Consider the following 24,552-nt stretch of genomic DNA (forward strand, 5'->3'; position numbering starts at 1 on the left):
GATATGAACACCACCTCTCGGTATTGGTTTGGGTTCATCAGTAACACTATCATGTCATCCCAGAACGAGTCCATTCAGCGTCATCCAAAGGCGGATTGCCTTGGTTCTATCATGTCCAGGAGGCAGATCGACCTGGGATTGCTGGTTTCACAGGAGATGGCGATGAGGGCCAAGCAAACACAGACGTCTCTACCATTTCCTGTACTTATCACTTAGCTATGCTGGCGAGCTGGAGTACCACGTTACATTACGAGGGATGTTGAGGTTACCCCATCTTCCTCCACCGACATTAAGCGTATAAAGGCCGAGTTCCCACAAGAGGAGATTGACAGGAGGAGGGCAGCCCCAACAGATACATCTCCAGAAATCGATGTTGATGCATTACCAGCAGAAAAATATTCGCATACTCCAACCTATGAGCCATCAGGTATACTCGATCCTCCCTCCTCTTCCTCACAAGCCCCAGGTGTTTCATCATCAGCCCAGCCTTCCAGGATCACTTAGGCCATGATCCTGAAAATGGGACGGGTAGCCTACTCGGCGGATGTTAGGGTGACATGATTAAAGAGATCCGTCCAAAAGATGATTGACAGAGCCATCTTAACTGCACTAACCCCTGTCAGAAACATTGTTGATGAACTGACTGCCAGAGTCACTGCTTGTGAGAGCAGATATGGAAGACACCTAAGGTTTCTGCCCTAAAAGCTGAAATAGCCGAGCTGAAGAAGGATATTGCCTATCTGAAAGCCATCGACTTCACAACACTGATGCGAAGTGAAGATGACACAGATATCCCTAAAACCTACGGGATTGCCCCGACCACTCCTGGAGACGCGCAGAAGGATGATGCAGGGCATGCAGAGTCGGAGATTGAGACCCATGAAGAACAGGTAGTAGTGCACGATAAGGTGCTGAGCGAGAGCCTAGAGGACATCATATTTAGAGACTTGCCAAATCTTGTGGAGATGGTTGTGTAATCGGTAACTCAAACAGTGCCAGCTAAGCCATCCACAGCAGCTCCCAGTGGATCTGGCATTGCTAGTATGTCTAAGGCTACTCTCGAGACTAAGACATGTGACCAGATAGATATACCAAACATCGATGCCCATATTCAGGCCCTGACAGATAGAGAGACTGGATAGACAGGACCCTTCCTTACCTCTCTCGTGTTGTCTTTTCCTATCTTACTTGTTGGTATATTTTTATAACTTGCATTTGAGGACAAACGCTTTTTCATTTGTGGTGGGGTGAGGCCCACACCTTTTGTGTTGACAGTCATATTTTGTTCTGTATATATTTGGGCTGTCTATTTTAATTTGTGTTTTAAATATTACTTTTCTGTGGTTGTTTGAGTTGATGGCTCCTGTTGTTTTAATTGCAAAAACAATTTTGATCTTTCGAAAGAAATTTCGCCACCTCTTGTGTTGAAAGTGGCTATTCTTTTGCAAAAATTTAAGTCTCGATTTTGATCAATACCGATGACTTGAATAGTGCTTTCAATTGAACAAACATGAATGCATGGCTACGGCGAGGGCAAATGAAGTTACATAGACAATATGTGCACTATTTGCATGTCGTTGTGACTAGCCATTTATCGAATTGATTTTCTTGTGAGGACCATTGCACACTAGCAAACGTGTCTAGTCTTGTTTGACTGAAGTATCGATGCCTTGTGTGATTAGCTTACTTTGAACCTTGCATGAATAAACCTAGAATTTTCCCTGTTAGTCTGATTGATTTAGAAAGGTTTACTCTCGAGATGATCTTAGAAAATTTTAAAGAGTATGAGCCAATTTGACATATACCTCTTTTTGTGGCCTACATGTGAGCGTGTGAAACTCTCTTGAACACCCTTTGAGCCTTACCTTTGTTTGGAAGAACCTTGATAAACCCTAGACCTTATTTGATCCGCTACCTATAATCCTCTTGATTTATGGTTTAGTGAATAGCCAACTTAGGCCAAAAGTCTAAGTTGGGGGTGTGGTGAAAAGGAAAAGGAAGAGTCAAGAAGTGCAAGAAAGTCTCCTGAACCTATTGTATTGCAAAACAAAATGGAAACCCTCCATATTAAAAAAAAAGAAAAAGAAAGAGAAAAGAAAAGAAAGAAAAAGAAAGTCGTGGAATAAAAGTGCAAAAGAAACTGGGTTTCCAAGCAATACATGGAGAACGAATAATAGGATGACTTATGAGCACTAGAAGAAGAATTGAGAAAGGAAAGGAAGAGGATATTTTGAGAACATCACATCTCACGAGGATGAAAGTCACTGAGCCTAAATGACCATACCTTTGCACTCAGCCCCATTAAAAGCCTTAGAAAGACCTTTTTTATCTTGAGTAAGTTGGATCGAAAGTCAATTGGAAAATAAGGGAAAACCTATGGGTGAAATCATGCATTGTGTTCCTCTTTTTGAGTGTGAGCGTTGTATCTGATTCCTGATCTTAAATTGACTCATATCCGTGTGTGAATATGGAATCATTCTTTGTGTGAGGGCATTTAGATACTTTTGTTAAGCTTGAACTTGCAGAAGTAGCAAGTATTGCGAGCATGAGAATCTTTGGTGATGGTGTGTCACAATTTGAATCTTTGAGTACGCAATTGATCCTTGCATAAGTAAATTGCGTCTTGTGTAGCACTGTTTGAGGCACCCTTTTTGAACGGCTGAACTTGTGTTTTCTTGAGGACAAACAAAAGTTTAAGTTGGGGGTGTTGATGAGTCCACAAATTGGACTCATTTAGGGCTTTATTTTAATGGAAATAGTGTCCTTGAATGCTTGCTTTATCTCAATACCTGATTAAAATGCTGAAGTTTCAGGTATTTGAAGTTTTAGTGGAAGCATGGACACTTAGGCGCAAAATGGAGCAAATAGGGCTGAAAAGAACAAGAAATGGAATCCTGGAGATCGTCGAGTTTAACTTGGCGAGTCACTGAAATGACATGAACTGCCCTTCGTTCCAGTACGCGAAGCCTTGAAGGAAGTGGATCAAAAGGCAAGGAAAGGAGCAGTCGGTGAGTCACCGATAAGTTCCGCGAAGCAGTGCCGTACTACCCAATGATCTAGAATGCAAGGATGCTAAAGTCAAGACACTGACCAAAGGGCGGATCGCCGAGTTCATCGGCGATCTCAACTAATGTCGCCGAACAATCCTCCGCAGCATAATCTGTGAAAACTATAAATACTATTTAGAATTGTAGTCTTAGGTGAGACAAGTCTGGAACAATTATTATTATTATTTTCACTTTAAAACTTACTTTAGCTAATATATTTTTCTCAAGTTTGGAGAGGGTTTTGTGGAGTCTTGAAGAAAGGAGTTCTTCTTCCTAAAGTTGGAAGTGGGTCTTCTCTATTCATCTTTCTTTGCTTAATTTAAGGTTTAATTTCTTATACCCAATTGATTTCATTATCATGCTAGGAATAATTTCTTATTTCTTGATGTGTGGCTAGAAACCCCCATTCTTGGGGTGTGATTTAGCAAATATGGGTTGATATTCTTGTTGGGTCATGCTTGCTGATAGGTTAGATGTATTTTAATGGTGATTTCACCTAGTGGTTGTGGTTTAATCTAAAGGGTTTGTAGTTCCAAATAAAAATCCACCCATGTGTTTTCGGCTTGCCCGAGAGGGGAGTCGCGAAACCAAAACCACTAGACTAATGGCCTAAGGAGTGGGTCACCATGAGGTTCAGCCCGAGAGGGTGAGCCCTAGTCCCATATCCTAACACTCAGCTCGAGAGAGTGAGTGGGGTAAGGCGTAGGCTGGTCTTCATGCGGCAAATGGGTGTCCAAGAGGAACGCATTTGAAACGGGGTAAGTTGCCCGATATGGAACTTATTTCCATTTAAAGCTTATCCTAGTCACTATTATTTTGCAAATTTCCTAGCAAAAGCATGTATCCAATAATTTATCTCAACTTGTATTGCGGTCACATCCCAAGAACCTTTCCCCATACTTGATTTTCTTGTTTATTTTGTTGTTTTAATACTTGTTACAAAACCCCCTTTTGATATTTGACACTTTTGTGTCACCCCCTTTAATTTACAATGTGTTTTATTGCAAATGTCTTACTAACTTGAATGAAATTCTATTTGGTTCTTAATTCTCAAAATTGTTCCCTTGGGACATGACCCCAACCCTTGGTCGTGTTACTTTATTATCGACGATCGTCGACACTCATACCGTAGGTCAGTGTCGTTGGTCACGATAAGCATCAACGATCGTAGACACTTGAATTGGAAGTTGTGTCTTGATTACGCAAACATCAACTTCACATTCATGAACAAAATTCTACTCGGCGTGGCTTATAAGACTTCCTACGACCTTTTTAAACCTTGTGCTCTTATAAACAAGTTTGTCATGACCCAAGGTAGCCCCTAGGCGTAATATGTCGTATAATACCCTGAGAGGCCCCATACAAGATGATAGAATATAAGAGATTAAAAGACAATTTCAACATATAAAAGTTTTATAGAGAAAAGCATAAATTTAAACATCGTCTCAAAGCCATCTAATACATAAGAAATGATCAGGACGTAGTCCATACATAAAGTTCCAAAAAGAAAGTTAAAATTAAAGACAAAAAGGGAAATCAAGCTCGGTCCTTAGAACATGAGGACTCACCTATCTTCAAGATCTATATGAGATCCCTAGCCACGGAAGTGCAAATTCTTAAGGTCGATCCCTACATTTGAGAAAATGTAGGCAAGAGTATGTGTTAGTACAAAACACGTATCAAATATGATAACCATGCATAAAACATTTGAAAAAAAATGCTTAAAGGGAAAGGGGATATAGTCATAGTATGCAATGACCAAGCTAAAATATGATATAAAAGGGGCTAGAAGACATAAGTCATAAAACATGGTCAATGCAAATAAACATCATCTTAAAATCACATATGAGATACTTCTTGAAGTAACCTTAGTTTATTATTGTGGGAGATTTACCTTTAACCGACATATAAGACCATGTGAGCTATCAACACAGAATAGTCATTTTCTTAACTTGTCCTTATTATCTATAGAAGGGCGCATCAGATTGCCAATCCAAGCTAAGTCATATGTCATCCATGGAAAGGTACAATAGAGTAACCAATCCAAGCTAGGTTTCTTTAGAATTTCTCCGATTCTTTAGTGAGAAGGCCTTTCAACCTTAGAATCCTTTATGTGAGAAAACCTTTCAAATTCATGCATGAGGTAGTTATATGAGCAATCATTTCACAACAATTAACCACAACAACATATATGCTTTTACTCTCAAAGAAATCTACATCATATCTCATCAATTCCATGAGAACATGCATAATTCCATAATTTACCTATTATAGTACAAAACCCACTTTTAATCTTCAATATCTAGAAAACATGATTTAAGCATGGGTTCATGGGGATTCATCTTAAAATCATGAGATTATATCAATTTATGCATAAAAGGCCATAAATCAATTATGTAAAATCAACATTGAAAGGAACCCATGTCTCGAAGAAAAACCCTAACTTAATTGGGGATTTCTAAATGTGTAAATTGGAGAATTTATTAGCTCCATGGAGGAAAGGGCTCCATGGATGAAAACTATCATACCTCAATGCCAAAAGCTTGCCTTAAGTGGTGGAATTGGAGGCTTGACTTGAAAACCTAGGTTGATTCGTTCTTCTTCAAGCTTCTTAGATAGAGAAATATTTTTGAGAGGAAGACTTGTTCTTCTTTTAAGAATTTGAGAAAATGATTTCAATTAGGGAAATTTGGGGTTAAAACACTTATATAGGGCATTAGGTGAAGGGTAAAAAAACATAGTATTAGGCTAGAATAATTAGGAAAATACCCAAAATCTCCTAAGAAAATAATTGCCGACACTTGTCGATGACACAACTTATGGTCCGTTGGTCAGACCACGAATCATATGGTTGGTTGTCGTTTGGAGTTTAGAGACCAGTCTTTGGACCTTGATTTACGAGTCCCACCTATGGACCGTGGGTCCCAACCGTAGGTTTCAACTTTTGATCCTAGAATTTCTCTAAGTCCGGGACTCAACTACGAGACCTACCTATGACTCGTGCATTAAATAACGGGCCTTCCTAGAGAACCGTCGAAAAAGTACTGAAACTTGAAATTTTGGAAAACTTTTACTTACTGACCACGCCACCACCTACAGACCGTCGTCCCACCTACGGTCCTTGGATGGTGTCATCTGTTCTGACTCCAAGTCTTTGAAAAAAAGATAATATTTTCTCCCTTTTTGAATCCGAGGTGTTGCAGTAGATGGGTTCCATAGGGGTACTCTAGACTTGGTGAATTTTTTTTGGTTAAAGTTGATGTCTACGGACTGTAGGAATGTGGATAGTCCATAGAAGGGTGTCATAGGAATTTTACCAATTTGAGGCCTCAGTAACTTGACCTACTGTTGACCAGTACGGTCTGAAGGAATTTCTACGATTTGTAGGTCCCAATCGTATGGATCTCTGATAGTTATTTGTTTAAGGGTATTTGGGTCTTGTCCAATTCATTTTATATATATATACTACATCGTTTTGACCCTAATTTTAATTCCTATAACTACCATTTTATCCCAAAAATTACCCCAACTCTCTCATTCACTTAAATCCCTAAATCCAATCCACATTCTTCTTCCTCAATTCTCTCTCAACTCCAAGAAGAAAACCAGGGTATCAAGCTTTAAGTGTCCTATTCCTCCATTTTTTTTGGGATTATTTATCAAGGTATATGTAGGGTTTCATCAATGGTTCCATTCACCCATTGATCTCCAAAGATTTATAAATTTTCCAAGTTTAGTTTCAATCAAATTGATTAGGTTTTCATTCAATTCTTCATGGGTTCTAAGTGTGTTGATTCAATTATTTGATTTTGATCTTATTATGATTGTTTTCACTCGATTAAATGCTTTCCAATTGACCTCTTATAAACCCATGCATTTCATGATTTTGACTATGAACTCTTAAAGACATGAATTTATGAAGAAGCTATGAATCTATGACTGATGTTTTCATGAAAGTTATGCATGATTTACTTTAAAGAATATTTTATGATCTTGGTTTCTTTAAAATAAGGATCAATTAATTGTGAAAGGATTTTCTCACATATGTATGAATTGTGAAAGGTTTTCTTACATTAAGGAATCATGATTAGTGCAAGGTTTTCTCACACATGGTTTAAGGAGTTTCTATATGATGTTTTAAGCTTGAATTAGTAACTTAATTATGCTTATTTATATTTATGATATGTTTATGTTTATGAATATTTTGTTGGGATTATACTTTGCACCGAGAGGATATTGAGATGGAGGCTCTCACGTTAGTAGATGTCAGGTCTCTAATAACAATATCCTTTTCCCTAACTGCATGCCCTCATAATATTATCTTAAATGACATAGCTAGTGAATCAACCTAAGCTAGATATTAAGGTCCTTGCCTTGGAAAGTAAAAACACCTTTTTTCGGTGTGGGAGAAAGACATCAGATTCCACACTTTAGATCACGTGATCTATGTCAGTTAATGATAAATATCCTACAAAATGAACTAAGTTTTGAAGGTTTTATGAATCTTTTCTTATGATTTTCAAATGCATTGACCATGTTCATGATTTGTACATCTTCTTTAATAAATTTTACTATGTTATGCTTGGTCATGCATATTATGTTTTTGATTATGTCCCCACATGATCATGTTTCATGTTTTAGGAATATCCCTCATACTTAGTAAATTTCATGTACTAATTCATACTTGTGCTTACATTTTAAAACAAATGTAGGGTCCAATGATCTTCCTCCTCCCACTCGTGGCTAGTTTCTTGGCTATTTGAAGTTCGAAGAGTTGGTGAGTTCTCATGTTTCGAGGACCATGTCAACATTACTTGATTTCTTATATTTTAGTTTTTAAACATTGTACGTGGTGTACGGATTACGTTCCAACCACTTTTTTTGATATATTAAAATGGCTTGTTGAAACTATGATTAGGCTTCTGCTTTTATGTCAAACTCTTTTATGATATGATACATTCATCTTAAATTCTTGTAATTTCTATTATGTTGTGTTGGATGTATGTCAAGTAGATTGTTTAGGGCCTGTTGGGGTCTTATACACCATTCATGTCTAGGGTGTACTTTAGGTCATGAAAAACATGATATTCAAAAGCACAAGGTTTTAAAAAAGATCCTAGGATGTCTAACAAGTTGCGTTGAGTAGAGTCTTATTCATAAGTGTGAAGTGCGCCAAATTTATGAATAGGAGGCTACAAAATATTTAGGAAACTTTACTTCTTTCATTAGTCTAAAGGTGTGCCATAGAGTCCATCTCTAGAAAGACCATTCTCCTAAATCTTGCCCGATGCTTTTCAGGATATGGCCCCTCGAAGAACTTACGTGAGAAGGAATGGGGGTGAGAATGTGAAGCCCAAGGTTTCTCAAGTTTCGATTGATCCTTTGGCCAAGCAAGTAAATCATACTGAGTTTCGAGCCACTTTTCAAGTGTTGGCTTAAGCTATGACGGCCCAAGATAATAGAGAGTTCATTGCTCCCATGAACCCAAATGTGGGTATGGAAGCGACAAGGATAAGGGACTTGACTAGGATGAATCCTTCGGAGTTCCAAAGTTTCAAGGTTGATGAGGATCCTCAAGAGTTCATTGATGAGGTGTATAAGATAGTGGGAATTGTAGGATTATATATGGTGGAGTAGACAAAATTGGTTGCTTACCAACTCAACGGTATTTTGGTTCAACCAATGGAAGAAAGAGAGGGCTGTTGATGTGGATCCTCTTGATTGGGACAAATTCATAGAAGATCTTCTTAATTGTTTATTTCCCCTTGAAATCAGAGAAGCAAACGTGCTTATATTTATTAATCTATATCAAGAAAATATGGGTGTGAAGAAGTATACCTTGAAGTTTACTCAATTGGTTAAGTATGCTCCAATTATGATTGCCGACTCTAGAGCAAGGATGCATAATTTCATGTCGGGTATTTCTGATATGGTTGTCAAGGAATATCGTACCACCATGTTGATTAACAAGATGAATATTTCACATTTGACTATGCATGACCAACAAATTGAAGAGGAAAGGCACAGGAAAAGGGCAAAAAATTCCAAGAGTGTAAGGACCGGTGATGGTGGCTTTTCTCATTCTGGGTCTAGTGGACATGGGCCTCCTCAATTTTAGCAAAAGATTTTCGGTCAAGGTTCTTTCAATGTTCCCAACTAAAAGTGTAAAAAAGATAGGGAGTCTAACCCTAAGCCTTAATAAATGGTGGTGGATATTCTATGTCTATTTGCACTAGGTGTGGCAAGAAGCATGAGGGCAAATGTTTGGCCAGTATGGATGATTGCTTTAATTGTGGAAAAAATGGTCATAATATGAGAGAATGCCTATTTCTTGTTACTAAGAGAAGGGAAGGTAGACAAGCTTGGCCTAGTAGTTCCAGTTCAGGTGCTCCAAAGCAAAAGAAATTATATGCTCTCCATACTCGACATGATCATGAAGACCCTGGATGTTGTTATTGGTATGTCAAAAGTCTTTCATCTTGATGTTTATGCTTTATTGATCTGGGTGCTACATTATCAGTTATTACTCCTTATGTGGCCGTGAAATTTGATGTTGTTCCTGAAATCCTTTCTAATCCCTTTACTAATTCTACTCATATTGGTGATTCAATTGTGGCTAAGAGACTTTATAAGAATTGTCCTATTTCCTTTTCTCATAGAGTCACTTATGTTGAATTTATAGAGCTTGATATGTTAGAATTTAATGTTATTCTTGGGATGGATAGGCTTCATGAATGTTATTCCTCCACAGTTTGTAGGACCCAATTAGTCACTTTCAAGGTTCTGAATGAACCTATCATGTCATGGGAAGGGGAAAATTATGTTCTTAAGGGTCAATTTATATATTTCCTAAAGACTAGAAAGATGATCTCTAAGGATTGCATTTATCATCTTGTTCCTGGTAGGTATATATATTCAGAATTATGATTGTAAATGAGTTTCTGGAAGTGTTTCCAGATGATCTTCCTAGTATTCCTCCCGATAGGGAAATAGACTTCAGTATAGACATTATCCTAGATATACAACCTATTTCTATTATTTATTATCATATGTACCCAGTAGAACTTAAGGATTTAAAGGATCAATTAAAGGATTTGTTGGATAAGGGTTTAATTAGACCGAGTATCTTTCCATGGGGTGCTCCGATGTTGTTTATTCGAAAGAAGGATGGTTATCTCTGAATGTGTATTGACTATCGACAAGCGAATAAGATTACCATTAAGAATAAGCATCTTATTCCATGGATTAATGATGTATTTGTTTAACTCCAAGGAGGATTTACTTCTCTAAAATTGACCTCCAGTCGGGTTATTACCAATTGAGGGTGAAGAAGAGTGATATTTCAAAGACGAATTTTCAAACTCGGTATGGTCATTATGATTTTTTGGTGATGTCGTTTGGTTTGAATAATTCCCCGATGGCATTCATGGATTTGATGAATAGGGTCTTCAAGCAATATCTTGATATGTTTGTGATTGTGTTTGTCTTAGATATCTTGATTTACTCACGGAATGAGGATGAGCATGTTGAGCATTTAAGGATTGTATTGCGAATTCTTAAGGATCATGAATTGTATGCTAAGCTTAGAAAGTGTGAGTTTCGGTTGAGGTCCATTGATTTCCTTGGCCATATTATCTCCAGTGAAGGTATTCAAGTTGATCCTAAGAAAACAAGGCGGTTAAGAATTGTCCTAGACCTCTGTCCGCTTTAGAAATACAAAGTTTTTTGGGGTTGGCCGATTACTATAGAAGATTTGTGGAAGTATTTTCCTCTATTGCTTTACCTCTGATGACATTGACTTAAAAGAAAGTAAAATTCCTATGGTTGGAGGATTGTGAGAAGAGTTTCCAAGATTTGAAGGATGTACTCACTTCGGCCCCTATTTTGACATTACCGGAAATATTGAATGGTTTTATGGTTTTTTGTGATTCTTCACAAATTTTTCTTGGTTGTGTTTTCATGCAATATGAGAAAGTCATTGCTTATGCTTCAAGGCAATGGAAAGTGCATCAAAAGAATTATCCGACTCATGATTTGGATTTGGTGGTGGTAGTGTTTGCCTTAAAGATTTGGAGATATTACTTATATGATGTTCATGTAGATATATTTACCAACCACAAGAGTTTAAAGTATGTGCTCACTCAAAAGGATTTGATTCTTCGCCAAAAGATATGTCTAGAGTTATTGAAAAATTATAACATGAGTTTCCTCTATCATCTTGGTAAGGAGAATGTGGTGGAAGATTCTCTAAGTCGATTATCAATGGGAAGTGTTACTCATGTTGAGGATGATAATAATGAGTTAGTTCGTGATGTTCATAGATTGGTGCAATTCGGTGTTCGATTGGTTGATTATAATAAAGGTTGTGTAGTCATTCATAAAGGTTCCAAATTATCTTTTGTATAGGATGTGAAGGCTAAGAAAGATCTTGATCCAGTACTAGTTTAGTTGAAGAAGTCGGTTTCCAAAAAAGCCATTCAGGCTTTCTCCCAAGAGGGAATGGTATCCTTCAATATCAAGGTCGATTATATGTTCCAAATGTTGATGAGTTGATGAATTAAATTCTAAAAGAAGCTCATAATTCTCGGTATTCTATTCACCCTAGAGACACCAAGATATACCGTGATTTGCGGGAAGTCTATAGGTGGAATGGGATGAAGAAGAATATTGTTGAATTTGTGGCTAAATGTCTGAATTATCGACAAGTGAAAGTTGAGCATCACAAAAACCGAGAGGTTTGGTTCAATACATTAGTATTCCTACGAGGAAGTGGGAAGATTTGAATATGGACTTCATCACGGGTTTACCCCGCACTCGTAGACAGTTTGATTCAATTTGGGTTACTGTGGATGGAACGACAAAATTGGTTCACTATCTTTTTAGCCGAAGAGTATGCCAAGATTTATATTTGGGAAATAATAAGGTTATATAGAGTTCCCTTGTCCAAAATCTGGCACTAAGTTTACATCTCAATTTTTGAAGTCGTTTAAGAAGGCTCTTGTAATCAAGTGAAATCTAGAATGGCTTTCCACTCGCAAACTGATGGACAAGCCGAGCGAACCATTTAGACTTTAGAAGATATGTTAAGATCTTGTGTAATTGATTTACAGGGTAATTGGGATGATCATTTGCCTTTGATTAAGTCCATGTCACGACACAAAGTATACCCTAGGCATAACATGACGTATAGAACCCCAAGAGGTCCTACACAAGCCACTTAGCATATATCATGCAAGATAATAGAAATAAAGATTTCAAATGAAATAGTCGTATATCATAAAATAGTTTGACAAAGCGTAAGTCTAACATAAGTCTCAATAAGCCATCGATTTTACATCAAAGGAAGTGGTTGGGACGTAATCTGTACACCACGTATAGAGTCTGTAAAAATTGAAATGACATAAACCTATAAAATTCTCTCGGCCCTCAGATCATGACGACTCATGAATTTTAAAATACAAATGGATCAACTATCCATAAGTTTGAGAGGTAGGAGCATTGGACCCTACATTAGTGAAACAATGTAGGAACAAGTATATGCATTAGTAGATAGAATGTACTGAGTATAATAGAAATGCATAAGACTCATGAAATCATGCTAAAAGTACTTTACATGACATGGAATAACCAACCTAAATCATAAGATAAAAGTTTAGAAAACATAAGTCATAATCATGGTCAATGCAAGGTTAACATCTTTAAAACAATTGTGAGAAACTTTAAAAGTAACTAAGCTTAACATCTTTAAAACACTTGTGAAATACTTTAAAAGTAACCTTAGTTCATTATTATGGGAAATTTACCATATAACCCATCAGAGCTATAACATGGAATCCAGTGTCTTTCCCTCACTGAAAAGGGATGTCTTTACTTGCCAAGGTAAGAACCATGAGTTNTAACTAAGCTTAACATCTTTAAAACACTTGTGAGATACTTTAAAAGCAACCTTAGTTCATTATTATGGGAAATTTACCATATAACCCATCTGAGCTATAACATGGAATCCAGTGTCTTTCCCTCACTGAAAAGGGATGTCTTTACTTGCCAAGGTAAGAACCATGAGTTTGAGCTAAAGTGGATCCACTAGCTAATGTCTATCTGAGACAACATCCTACGGTGGCACATAGTTATGGAGCAAAGAGATTGCTACTTGAGACCCGAAATTTACCAACATGAGAGCGTCCATCTCAATATCCTCTCGGTGCTAAGTATAAATTGCACAGAATAATCACTAATCATATTCATATTATCATCCATGGAAGGGCACAATTAAACAACCAAACCAAGCTAAAGTTCCTTTGGAATATCTCCTTAATCTTGATTCAACTTAGGTGAGGAAACATTTTAACCTAATGATACCTTATGTGAGAAAACCTTTCACAATCATCTTCTTAGTGGTATGTGAGAAATTCTTTCACAACAACAACATTGATACTTAAATCTCAACGCATCGTCAAATCATGTACATCAACTTTATAAAAGCATGCATATATGTTCATAAATTCATATTTCATAATTTATAAGCTTCATCATGTTTTTATAATCTAAAAATCATGAATCGTGCATAGGTTCATATGAATTCAACTCAAAATCATGTAAATACTTTCAATTCATGCATTAGAATATAGGAAACAAGTAATTGAATCGTAATAAAAAAGAACCCATGATGATTGAAGAAAACCCTAACTTTGAATTGAGAATTCTAACTTGTAAAACTTGAAGATTTTAGGAACCCTGTAGAGGAAAGGACTTCATAGGTGAATACTAACATACCTTAGTAATCAAGGCCAAATAACTATGGTGAATTGGAGTTCTTGAAGTAAAACCCTAGCTTCTTCTTCCTTAGCCTTAGAGAGGATTTTGGGATTGATCTTTGAGGGAAATTTAGGAATTAGGTGAAATATTTAGAATGGGTAGTTTTAGGACTTAAATCTCTTATATAGATCTTGAAATAGGGGTTAGAACAACATAAGTTAGGTACCAAACACATAGGGGGGAAATACCAAAATGACCTTAACTTCAAAAGCTGACAAGTTGCCTAATAGGATCCCTAAACGGGCCATACAAATGTTCACTGGCCATTTAGGGTCCTTTCCAGGTGACCCCAAATCTTGGCAGCCCTGGAAGGGTGGGAAGCTTGCCATGAATGGTCCTTACAACTTATACTGGTCATTTAGGGAGCCATCCAGGTAACCCTAAGTCTTAGAAGTCCTAAACGGCCAGTCCAGTTGCCTTAAACGACTAGTGGAGCCCTAAACAGACTGTTTAGGGTTCCATGAAGGGTCCCTGACATGTTTTTGGCTTGTGGACTTTCCCATTAACTCACTTTTTACCTTTTTCAAAGTCCGATGTGTTATAATATCTCCCCCTTGGAAACATTCATCCTCGAATGGAACTCAGTCTAGCATGAAAAGAGTAGGAGACAAACTAACAACCCAACATGAATGCAATTTTATCAAAATTCACATAATCAAGGAGGAACCTCAACTCCAAGCTAAAACATTTTCAAAACATCATTTCATAAGGCATACATGCAAATAATATTCAATTGCTCATAATCATAAAGCAATCAGTCAAGCTAAATCATATTCTAAAAAATAAGATTTTTTATGAGCATGCATGCATGGGGAAACATGAGAATGACTAAGACACATGAAACCAAAAGGATGAACCATGAGGATCTAAATACCTCAAGCTAGAATTGGAATGGAGAGAAAAAGATGAGGGTAACGAGACATCATATTGACCTCAGCCTCCAAAGTAGCACCCTCAACCATTTGATTTCTCCACAACACTTTTACAGGTCACACTCCTTTATTCCACAACTTTCAAACTTGTCGGTCTAAAATCTCAACCCGAACTCTTCATAAGAAAGACTTTCCTTTATACCAAGATTCTCTAATGGTACAATAGATGTTAGATTTTGCAATACATTTCTTCAATAAAGACACATGGAAAACCTGATGTACCGATGCTAAATCTTTAGGCAAATCAAGCTCATAAGCAACTTTATCAATAAGCCTCAAAATCTGATATGAGCTTACATATTGAGGACTAAGCTTACCTTTCTTTCCAAACCTCATTACACCCTTCATAGGTGAAATTTTCAAGTAAACCCAATCATCAACATCAAACCTAAGATCTCTTTCTTCTAACATTGGCATATGAATTTTATTGACTTTGAGTCAGTTTCAACCTTTCTCTAATAAGCCAAACTTTCTCCATAACCTCATGTACAAACTTGGAACCTATCAAAGCAACCTCACCAACCTCAAACTAACCTATATGATATCTACACCTCCTACAATAAATAGCCTCAAATGGAGCCATATTAATACTTGAATAATAGCTATTATTGTATGCAAACTCAATCAAAGGCAAATAATCATCCCAAATACCCTTGAAGTCAATCAAACAAGCTCTTAACATATCTTCCAAAGTTTGGATAGTACGCTCTGATTTCCTATTGGTTTAAGGATGAAAGGTCATACTAAGTGTCACGACCCAGGGGTATACCCTAGATGTAACATGGTGTACAAGATCCCTAACGGCTCCATACAAGCCACTTAGCATTCATAACATAAGAAATAGAACAATGGAAGTAAAACAATATTTCAAGTCCAAACATTTTTATACAAGAAAGCGGAAGTCTAAACTCTTTGTCTCATCATAGCCATCTAATACAATAGAATGAAATTGGGCCTAGCCCATACATCATGTCCAAAAGTGAAATACAAGAAAAAAACTAAAACAATCAAATCCGTCCTCGAAGCATGAGGACTCACCAAAGCTCAGGAAATCGATTAAGCCAACCTCTAGCCACAAAATTGAGAACCCTCAATATCAAACCTTACATTTGGGGAAAATGTAGGCAAGAGTATGCGTTAGTACAAAACAGTGTACCAAGTATGATAGCCATGCATAAAACATTTAAAACATGCAAAAAGGGACATTTCATTTCATGACATGCAATTCACCAAGTTAAAACATGATATTAGAAGGTTAGGAAACATACTTCATAAAACATAGTCAATGCAAGCTAGCATCTTTAAGTTCTTTGAACACATGTGAGATACTCCTTGAGTAACCTTAGTTCATTATTAATATGGGGAAATAACCCTAACCGACATAGAGATCATGTAAGCTATAACATGATCCCCGGTGTCTCCCACACCGAAAAGGGTTGTCCTAATTGCCCAGGTAAGGACCGTGAACTTCTAGATTAAGTGGATCCACTAGCTAATGTCTATCTAGACAATCATCTTATGGGGGCACATTAGTAAGGGATAAGGAGATTGCTACTAGAAACCCTGCCTCTACTAACGGGAAAGCTCCCATCTCAATATCTTCTCGGTGCTAAGCATAAATCCCATGGAATAGTATTTTCTTACTTATTCTCATTATTCATGGAAAGCATGTCATCTTGCCAACCCAAGCTAAGTTCATTAGGATAGCTCCTTGTTTTTGATTCATTTAGGTGAGAAAGCCTTTCAATCTTCGAATCCTTATTATGTGAGAAAACCCTTCACAATCATGTTTGTATGTGTTTTTGAGAATGTCCTTTCAACAACACAACAACGACATCATCATTGATACTTTACTCTCAAAGGATCCTTAAAGCATACTTATATGTTTCATAAAAACATGCATAATCTCATACTTTTCCCTTCCAAGGTTCAAAGCCTACTTTCAATCACCATATCTTGAAATCAAGGATTAGATAGGGATTTCATCATAAATTCATCTGATTCTATCACTTCAAGCTTTATTTCATAAACTCCTCTTTCATAATCAACAACCCACATCGTATGATCATAATTTGGAAAACATGGGGTTTACATGGGTTCATAGGGGAAACATCATAAAATCATTATAAATAATCAATTCATGAATAAGAGATCATAATTCAATCATTTAAATCAATAATCAAGAGAACCCATGGTAATTGAAGAAACCATTAACTCAATTGGGGATTTTTACCTTTGAAAATAGGAGAAGCTGGGAACTCCATGGATGAAAGGAATCCAGGGATGAAAACTATCACACCTCTAGTCCTAATGCTTATATTTAATGGAGGAATTGAGACTTTGTCTTGAAACCCTAGGTGAATCCTTCTTCTTCTTCAAGTTCTAAAGAGAGAAATATTTGAGAGTTCTTCTTTTTGGTGAGTTTGGAGAGAATGATTTCTATTGGGAAATTTGGGGGTAAAAATTATTATATAAGGGTTCTAGACTTAGGAAAAACGACATAGTAGTAGGCCAGATTAATTAGGAAAAGGCCCAACCAACCCTAAAACTTAACTGCTAGCTTTNTAAAACATGCAAAAAGGGACATTTCATTTCATGACATGCAATTGACCAAGTTAAAACATGATATTAGAAGGTTAGGAAACATACTTCATAAAGCATAGTCAATGCAAGCTAGCATCTTTAAGTTCTTTGAACACATGTGAGATACTCCTTGAGTAACCTTAGTTCATTATTAATATGGGGAAATAACCCTAACCGACATAGAGATCATGTAAGCTATAACATGATCCCCGGTGTCTCCCACACCGAAAAGGGTTGTCCTAATTGCCAAGGTAAGGACCATGAACTTCTAGCTTAAGTGGATCCACTAGCTAATGTCTATCTAGACAATCATCCTATGGGGGCACATTAGTAAGGGATAAGGAGATTGCTACTAGAAACCCTACCTCTACTAACGGGAAAGCTGCCATCTCAATATCTTCTCGGTGCTAAGCATAAATCCCATGGAATAGTATTTTCTTACTTATTCTGATTATTCATAGAAAGCATGTCATCTTGCCAATCCAAGCTAAGTTCATTAGGATAGCTCCTTGTCTTTGATTCATTTAGGTGAGAAAGACTTTCAATCTTCGAATCCTTATTATGTGAGAAAACCTTTCACAATCATGTTTGTATGTGTTTTTGAGAATGTCCTTTCAACAACACAACAACAACATCATCATTGATACTTTACTCTCAAAGGATCCTTAAAGCATACTTATAGGTTTCATAAAAACATGCATAATCTCATACTTTTCCTTTCAAGGTTCAAAGCCTACTTTCAATCACCATATCTTGAAATCAAGGATTAGATAGGGATTTCATCATAAATTCATCTGATTCTATCACTTCAAGCTTTATTTCATAAACTCCTCTTTCATAATCAATAACCCACATCATATGATCATAATTTGGAAAACATGGGGTTTACATGGGTTCATAGGGGAAACATCATAAAATCATTATAAATAATCAATTCATGAATAAGAGATCATAATTCAATCATTTAAATCAATAATCAAGAGAACCCATGGTAATTGAAGAAACCGTTAACTCAATTGGGGATTTTTACCTTTGAAAATAGGAGAAGCTGGGAACTCCATGGATGAAAGGAATCCAGGGATGAAAACTATCACACCTCTAGTCCTAATGCTTATATTTAATAGAGGAATTGAGACTTTGTCTTGAAACCCTAGGTGAATCCTTCTTCTTCTTCAAGTTCTAAAGAGAGAAATATTTGAGAGTTCTTCTTTTTGGTGAGTTTGGAGAGAATGATTTCTATTGGGAAATTTGGGGGTAAAAATTATTATATAAGGGTTCTAGACTTAGGAAAAACGACATAGTAGTAGGCCAGATTAATTAGGAAAAGCCCCAACCAACCCTAAAACTTAACTGCTAGCTTTGACCCATGATCACTATCAACAGACAATGGTCAGGACGACGGACTTTCTTGCATGGCCGTTGATGGTGGTCAGAAACATGAATCTTGGCCAGTGAACCACGGACCGTGGTCTGGCCTACGGTACGTAGGTTAGGCCGTGGTCCTGAGCCTTTGTTGACTTGGCAGGGTGGCCAATCCACGGACTACAGTACAGTCTGTGGTCCTACCCACGAGCTATGGTTAGCTTCCGTGGTTGGCACCTGCAACTTTCCAAAAGTTGTTTCATTTCCCTTTTTCGGATACGGTGTGTTACAATATCTCCCCCTTGAGAACATTCATCCTCGAATGGGATTTTAGACACCTTTTAAGAGGAAAGACTCAATACTAGCAGCCCAGCATGCATGCAATCTCATCAAAATGCACATAACCAAGGAGAAAACATTGACTCCATTCTAAACATACTCAATGCATCATAAGGAAGGTAGGAACTAGACCTATCAAACCAATATGCATGAAATTTCAGATTTCTCATAGTCAAGGAGGAACTACCTTCTCCAACCTAAAAGCATGCTCAACACAATCTCATGGAGCCTTTATGCAATTCATACTCAACAGCATAGCTAAAGCATGTTCAACAATTCAACTCATGAAGTCTATATGCAACTCATACTCAATGCACAACAACATGAGAAAAATCAATCACATAAACTCATTTTCTTTCAAAACACAAGTTTTTCATGAACATGCATAATATAAGAAAATCATGGGAATAGCTAGAACACACATGACTGCAAAACAAAGAACAAACCATGAGGAACTCATTACCTCGAGCTAGAGTAGGAGTAGAACGAAAGAGATGAGGATATCGGGACATTATATTGGCCTTGGCCTCCCAAGTAGCACCGTCAACTAAATGATTTATCCATAACACTTTCACGGAAGCAACCTTATTGTTCCTCAACTTCTGACTTGTCGGTCTAAAATCTCAACCGAAACCTTCTCATAAGAGAGATTCTCCTTAACTCCCAAACCCTCTAAAGGAATTATGGATGTCGGATCAACAACACATTTCTTCAACATGAAGACATGGAAAACCGGATGCACTGATGCCAACTCATTAGGCAAATCAAGTTCATAAGAAACCTTACCAACACGTCTCAAAATCTCATATGGGCCTACAAAACGGGGACTAAGCTTCCCTTTCTTACCAAACGTCATTTCACCCTTCATTGGTGAGATTTTCAAGTAAACTCAATTATGAACCTCAAATTCAAGATCCCTTCTTCTAACATCGGCAAATGACTTTTGTCAACTTTGAGCCATTTTCAACCTTTCTCTAATAAGTTGAACCTTCTCTATAGCCTCGTGAACTAACTCAAGACCTATCAAATCAACTTCACCCACCTTAAACCAATCTGTATGAGATCTACAACTCTTACCATAAAGAGCCTAAAATGGAGCCATACCAATACTCGAGTGATAGTTATTATTATAGGCAAATTCAATTAATGGCAAATGGTCATCCCAATTGCCCTTAAAATCAATCACCTAAGCTCTCAACATATCTTCCAAAGTTTGGATAGTACTCTCGGCTTGCCCATCGGTTTGGGGATGGAAAAGTCGTACTAAGCTTAACCTTAGTGCCAAGTCCCTTTCGGGAAGACTTCCAAAACTGAGAAGTGAATTGAGTACCACGATCGGAAATAATGGACAAGGGAACTCCAAATACAATTTGGCATAATCTTCCACCGAATAGGAAACCTTGACGGGAGTAAAATGAGCTGATTTCGTCATCCGATCTACTATAACCCAAATTGAGTCATGTTGTCGCCTAGTGCGGGGAAACCCCACTATGAAGTCCATATTCAAATCTCCCCACTTCCAATTAGGAATATCAATGTCTTGGGACAAACTTCTCGGTCTTTGATGCTCAACTTTCACTTGTTGACAATTAGGAAACTTAGCCACAAATTCCGTAATATCTTTCTTCATCCTATTCCACCAATAGATATCCTGAAAATCACGGAACATCTTGGTGGCTCTCAAGTTAATGGAATACCGAGAACTGTGGGCTTCTGACAAGATCTGTTCCCTCAAGTCATCAACATTTGGAACACTCAAACAACCTTGATATCTAAGGACACCATCTCCCCCTTGGGAGAAAGCCTCAATGAATTTCTTAAGTACCGCTTCTTCCAAGTCAACCAAAATTGGATCAAGACCTGCTTAAATTTCACATCCACAAAAAAAAAATGATTCTGCACCATTATGAACCATAACACCACCCTTGGTAGATTCTACTAATTGAACTCCCAATCGGGAGAATCTATGAACATTTCGTACCAACTCTTTCCTATTATCATCACTATGAGCCATACTACCCATAGACATCCGACCAAGAGCATCTGCCACCATATTCGCCTTACCGGGGTTATAGAGAACACTTATGTCATAATCCGTCAATATCTCAAGCCACCTTTTTTGGCGAAGATTCAACTCCTTTTGATTGAACACATATTGCAAACTCTTATGGTCAGTGAAAACATCAACATGAACTCCATACAAATAATGCCTCCAAATCTTTAAGGCAAAAATAAACGCCGCTAATTCTAGGTCATGGGTAGGAAAATTCTTCTCATGGAACATAAGTTGCCTTAAAGCATAGACATTAACTTTACCATTTTGCATAAGCATACATCCCAACCCAATCCTAGAGGCCTCACAATACACCACAAAACCATTCGTACCTTCCGGTAAAGTCAACATCGGAGCGGAAGTAAGTCTATCTTTCAACTCTTGGAAAATCTTCTCACAAGCTTTAGACCATATGAACTTATCCTTTTTTTGAGTCAAAGTCGTCAAAGGAGAGGCAATGGAAGAAAATCCCTTAACAAACCTTCTATAGTAACCGGCCAAACCCAAGAAACTTCTAATATCTGAAGGGGTTAGAGGTCTAGGACAACTCTTGACCGCATCTGTCTTCTTTGGATCTACCTCAATACCCTCACTTGCAATAATATGACCAAGAAAAGCTATGGACCTTAACTAAAATTCACATTTGCTAAACTTTTCAAAGAGTTGTTGGTCCTTGAGAACTTGTAACACAATCCTCAAATGATCCATATGCTTATCCTCACTTCTCGAATAAATCAATATATCATCAATGAACACAATTACGAACATATCAAGGTATTCTAAACACCCTATATATCAAATCCATAAATGTCGCCGGAGCATTAGTCAAACCAAACGACATTACCCAAAACTCATAATGACCATATCAGGTTCTAAACGATGTTTTCAGAATATCATCTCCCTTCACCCTCAATTGGTGATAACCCAATCGAAGATCAATCTTAGAGAACTTGCTCCTTAAAGTTAGTCAAACAAATCATTTATCCTTGGAAGAGGATACTTATTCTTAATAGTCCCCTTGTTCAACTAACGATTATCAATACACATACGAAGAGAACCATCCTTCTTTCTAACAAACAAAACTGGAGCACCCCATGAAGAGATACTCGATCGGATGAAACACTTATCCAATAAGTCTTTCAATTGTTCTTTTAACTCCTTTAGTTCTATCATAGCCATTCTATAAGGAGGAATAGAAATAGGTTGCGTATCTGGGAAAAGGTCAATGGGTACCGACTCAAGAGTAGGATTTTCAAAATCTACATCACTCACCCTAACAAGATGGTAAATACAACCCTTAGAAATCATCTTTCTAGCTTTAAGATAAGAGACAAATTGACCCTTAGGCATAGAATTTCCTCCCTTCAACTCTAGGATAGGCTCATTTGGAAACTGAAACTTGACTACACGAGTTCTACAATTAATAGAAGCATAACAAGAGTGCAACCAATCCATACCAAAGATAACATCAAAGTCTAACATATCAAGCTCTACCAAATCAACAAGAATAACTCTATGGGACAAGGAGACGGGGCACCTTCTATAGACCTTCCTAGCCAAAATAGAATCACCGACAAGGGTAGAAACAGAAAAGTGTTCTAACAACACATCCGGAAGAACATCAAACCTCATAGCCACATATGGTGTCACAAAAGACAAGGTAGCACCGGGATCAAGTAAAGTATATATATCAAGTTGGAAAACTTTCAACATACCGGTAACTATATCTGGAGAACCCTCTTGGTCACCACGAGTCTGGAGTGCATATAATCGGTTTTGCTTGGGAGCATTGGAACCCAAACCACTAGAAGGAGCTTGCTTTCCCTCTCTTCCCTTAGCCATAAGCATTGGACAATCCCTCATCTTATGACCACTCTTACCACAACTAAAGAAACCATTCGTGCCGGCTAGACACTTATCCTCATGCTTCTTGCTACACTTAACACAAGTAGACCTAGGCAATAAAGATCCACCATTATTCCCTCCTTGAGGTTTAGGGTTATACACCCTCTCTTTGTTGAATTTAGAAGGGGCATTATAGGAACCTTGACCGGAAAACCCTTGTCAAAATCTAGGACGACCATATCCATCGGACCTTGCATGTGAGAAATTACCATAACTGGTTTTAGCCCTCTTTGTTACCCTTGACCTTTCTTTAAGTTTCTCCTCTTCGATTTGTTGTGCATAAACCATGAGACGAGAGATGTCCATGTCATTGATGAGCATGGCGGTACAACACTCTTTAACCACCATTTCGGACACACCTGAAACAAACTTACTCATCTTGGACCTTGAATCAACAACCATTGCTGGAGCATATTTAGACAATTAAGTGAACTTCAAAGCATATTCCCTCACACTCATACTTCCTTGATGAAGATTGATGAACTCAAGCACTTTTGGTTCCCTCATCTTAAAGGGAAAGAACCTATCAAGAAAGGCAGCCTTAAACTTCTCCCAATCAAGAGGACCCACATCTTCCAGTCTCCCTTCCTTCCATTGGTTATACCAAATTTGAGATAGAAATTTTAGTTGATAAGCGGCCAACTCCGCCTTTTCTACCGGCGTAACTCCCATGATCATCAAAACCGTATAGACCTCATCAATAAACTCTTGAAGATCTTCCTCAACCTTAGAACCATGAAACTCCGTAGGATCCATCCCTGTGAAGTTACTCACTCTAGAAGCCATACTACACACATTTAGGTTCACAGGAAATACAACCTCCCTACAGGCTTGAGCCAATACTTGAAAAGCAGCCCTAAACTCCGCATTAGATACTTGTTCGGCCAAAGGATTGATCGGAGCTTGAGCAACTTTAGGAAGAGCTTCTTGTTCCGCATTCTCCCTCACATTTCTTCTAGTATAAGCCCTTCGAGTAGACATATCTTATAGACCATCGGATAAAGATTATGAGAGAGACTTTATAGAGTTAAACTCTATCGCACGACTTAAGTGGAGTTTCCTAAACATCTTGTAGCCTCTCATTCATAAATGTGGCGCACTTCACACTCATGAACTAGACTCTACTAGATGTGGCTTATGAGACATCCTAGGACATTCTAAACCTTGTGCTCTGATTACCAAGTTTGTCACGACCCAAGGGTACACCCTAGATGTAACATGGCATACAAGAACCCTAAAGGCCCTATACAAGCTACTTACCATTCAAAAAATAAGAAATAGAACAATGGAAGTAAAACAATATTTCAAGTCCAAACATTTTTATAAAAGAAAGCAAAAGTCTATACTCGTTTTCTAATCATAGCCATCTAATACAATAAAATGAAATTAGGCCTAACCCATACATCATGTACAAAAGTGAAATACAAGAAAGAGACTAAAACAATAAAATCTGTCCTTGAAGCATGAGGACCCACCAAAGCCCGGGAAATCGACCAAGCCAACCTCTAGCCACGAA

The 24,552-nt window shown here is 37.6% G+C and overlaps 2 protein-coding genes across 4 annotated transcripts in view; one reads left to right on the top strand and one right to left on the bottom strand.

Moving 5' to 3' along the window:
* Window positions 1-24,552, top strand: part of LOC125844769 (tubulin-folding cofactor E) — a 375,181-nt gene that overhangs the window by 158,840 nt on the left and 191,789 nt on the right. The window lies entirely within an intron of this gene.
* On the bottom strand, window positions 986-23,384 carry LOC125845728 (uncharacterized). The gene is made up of 3 exons (XM_049525264.1): window positions 23,246-23,384; window positions 22,847-23,176; window positions 986-1,065 (listed from the first exon to the last, which is right to left on the bottom strand). Exons 1-3 carry the CDS (start codon window positions 23,382-23,384, stop codon window positions 986-988), a joined length of 549 nt encoding a protein of 182 aa, XP_049381221.1.

The sequence above is a fragment of the Solanum stenotomum genome, chromosome 11 (genome assembly GCF_019186545.1).
Source record: "Solanum stenotomum isolate F172 chromosome 11, ASM1918654v1, whole genome shotgun sequence".
NCBI lineage: Eukaryota > Viridiplantae > Streptophyta > Magnoliopsida > Solanales > Solanaceae > Solanum > Solanum stenotomum.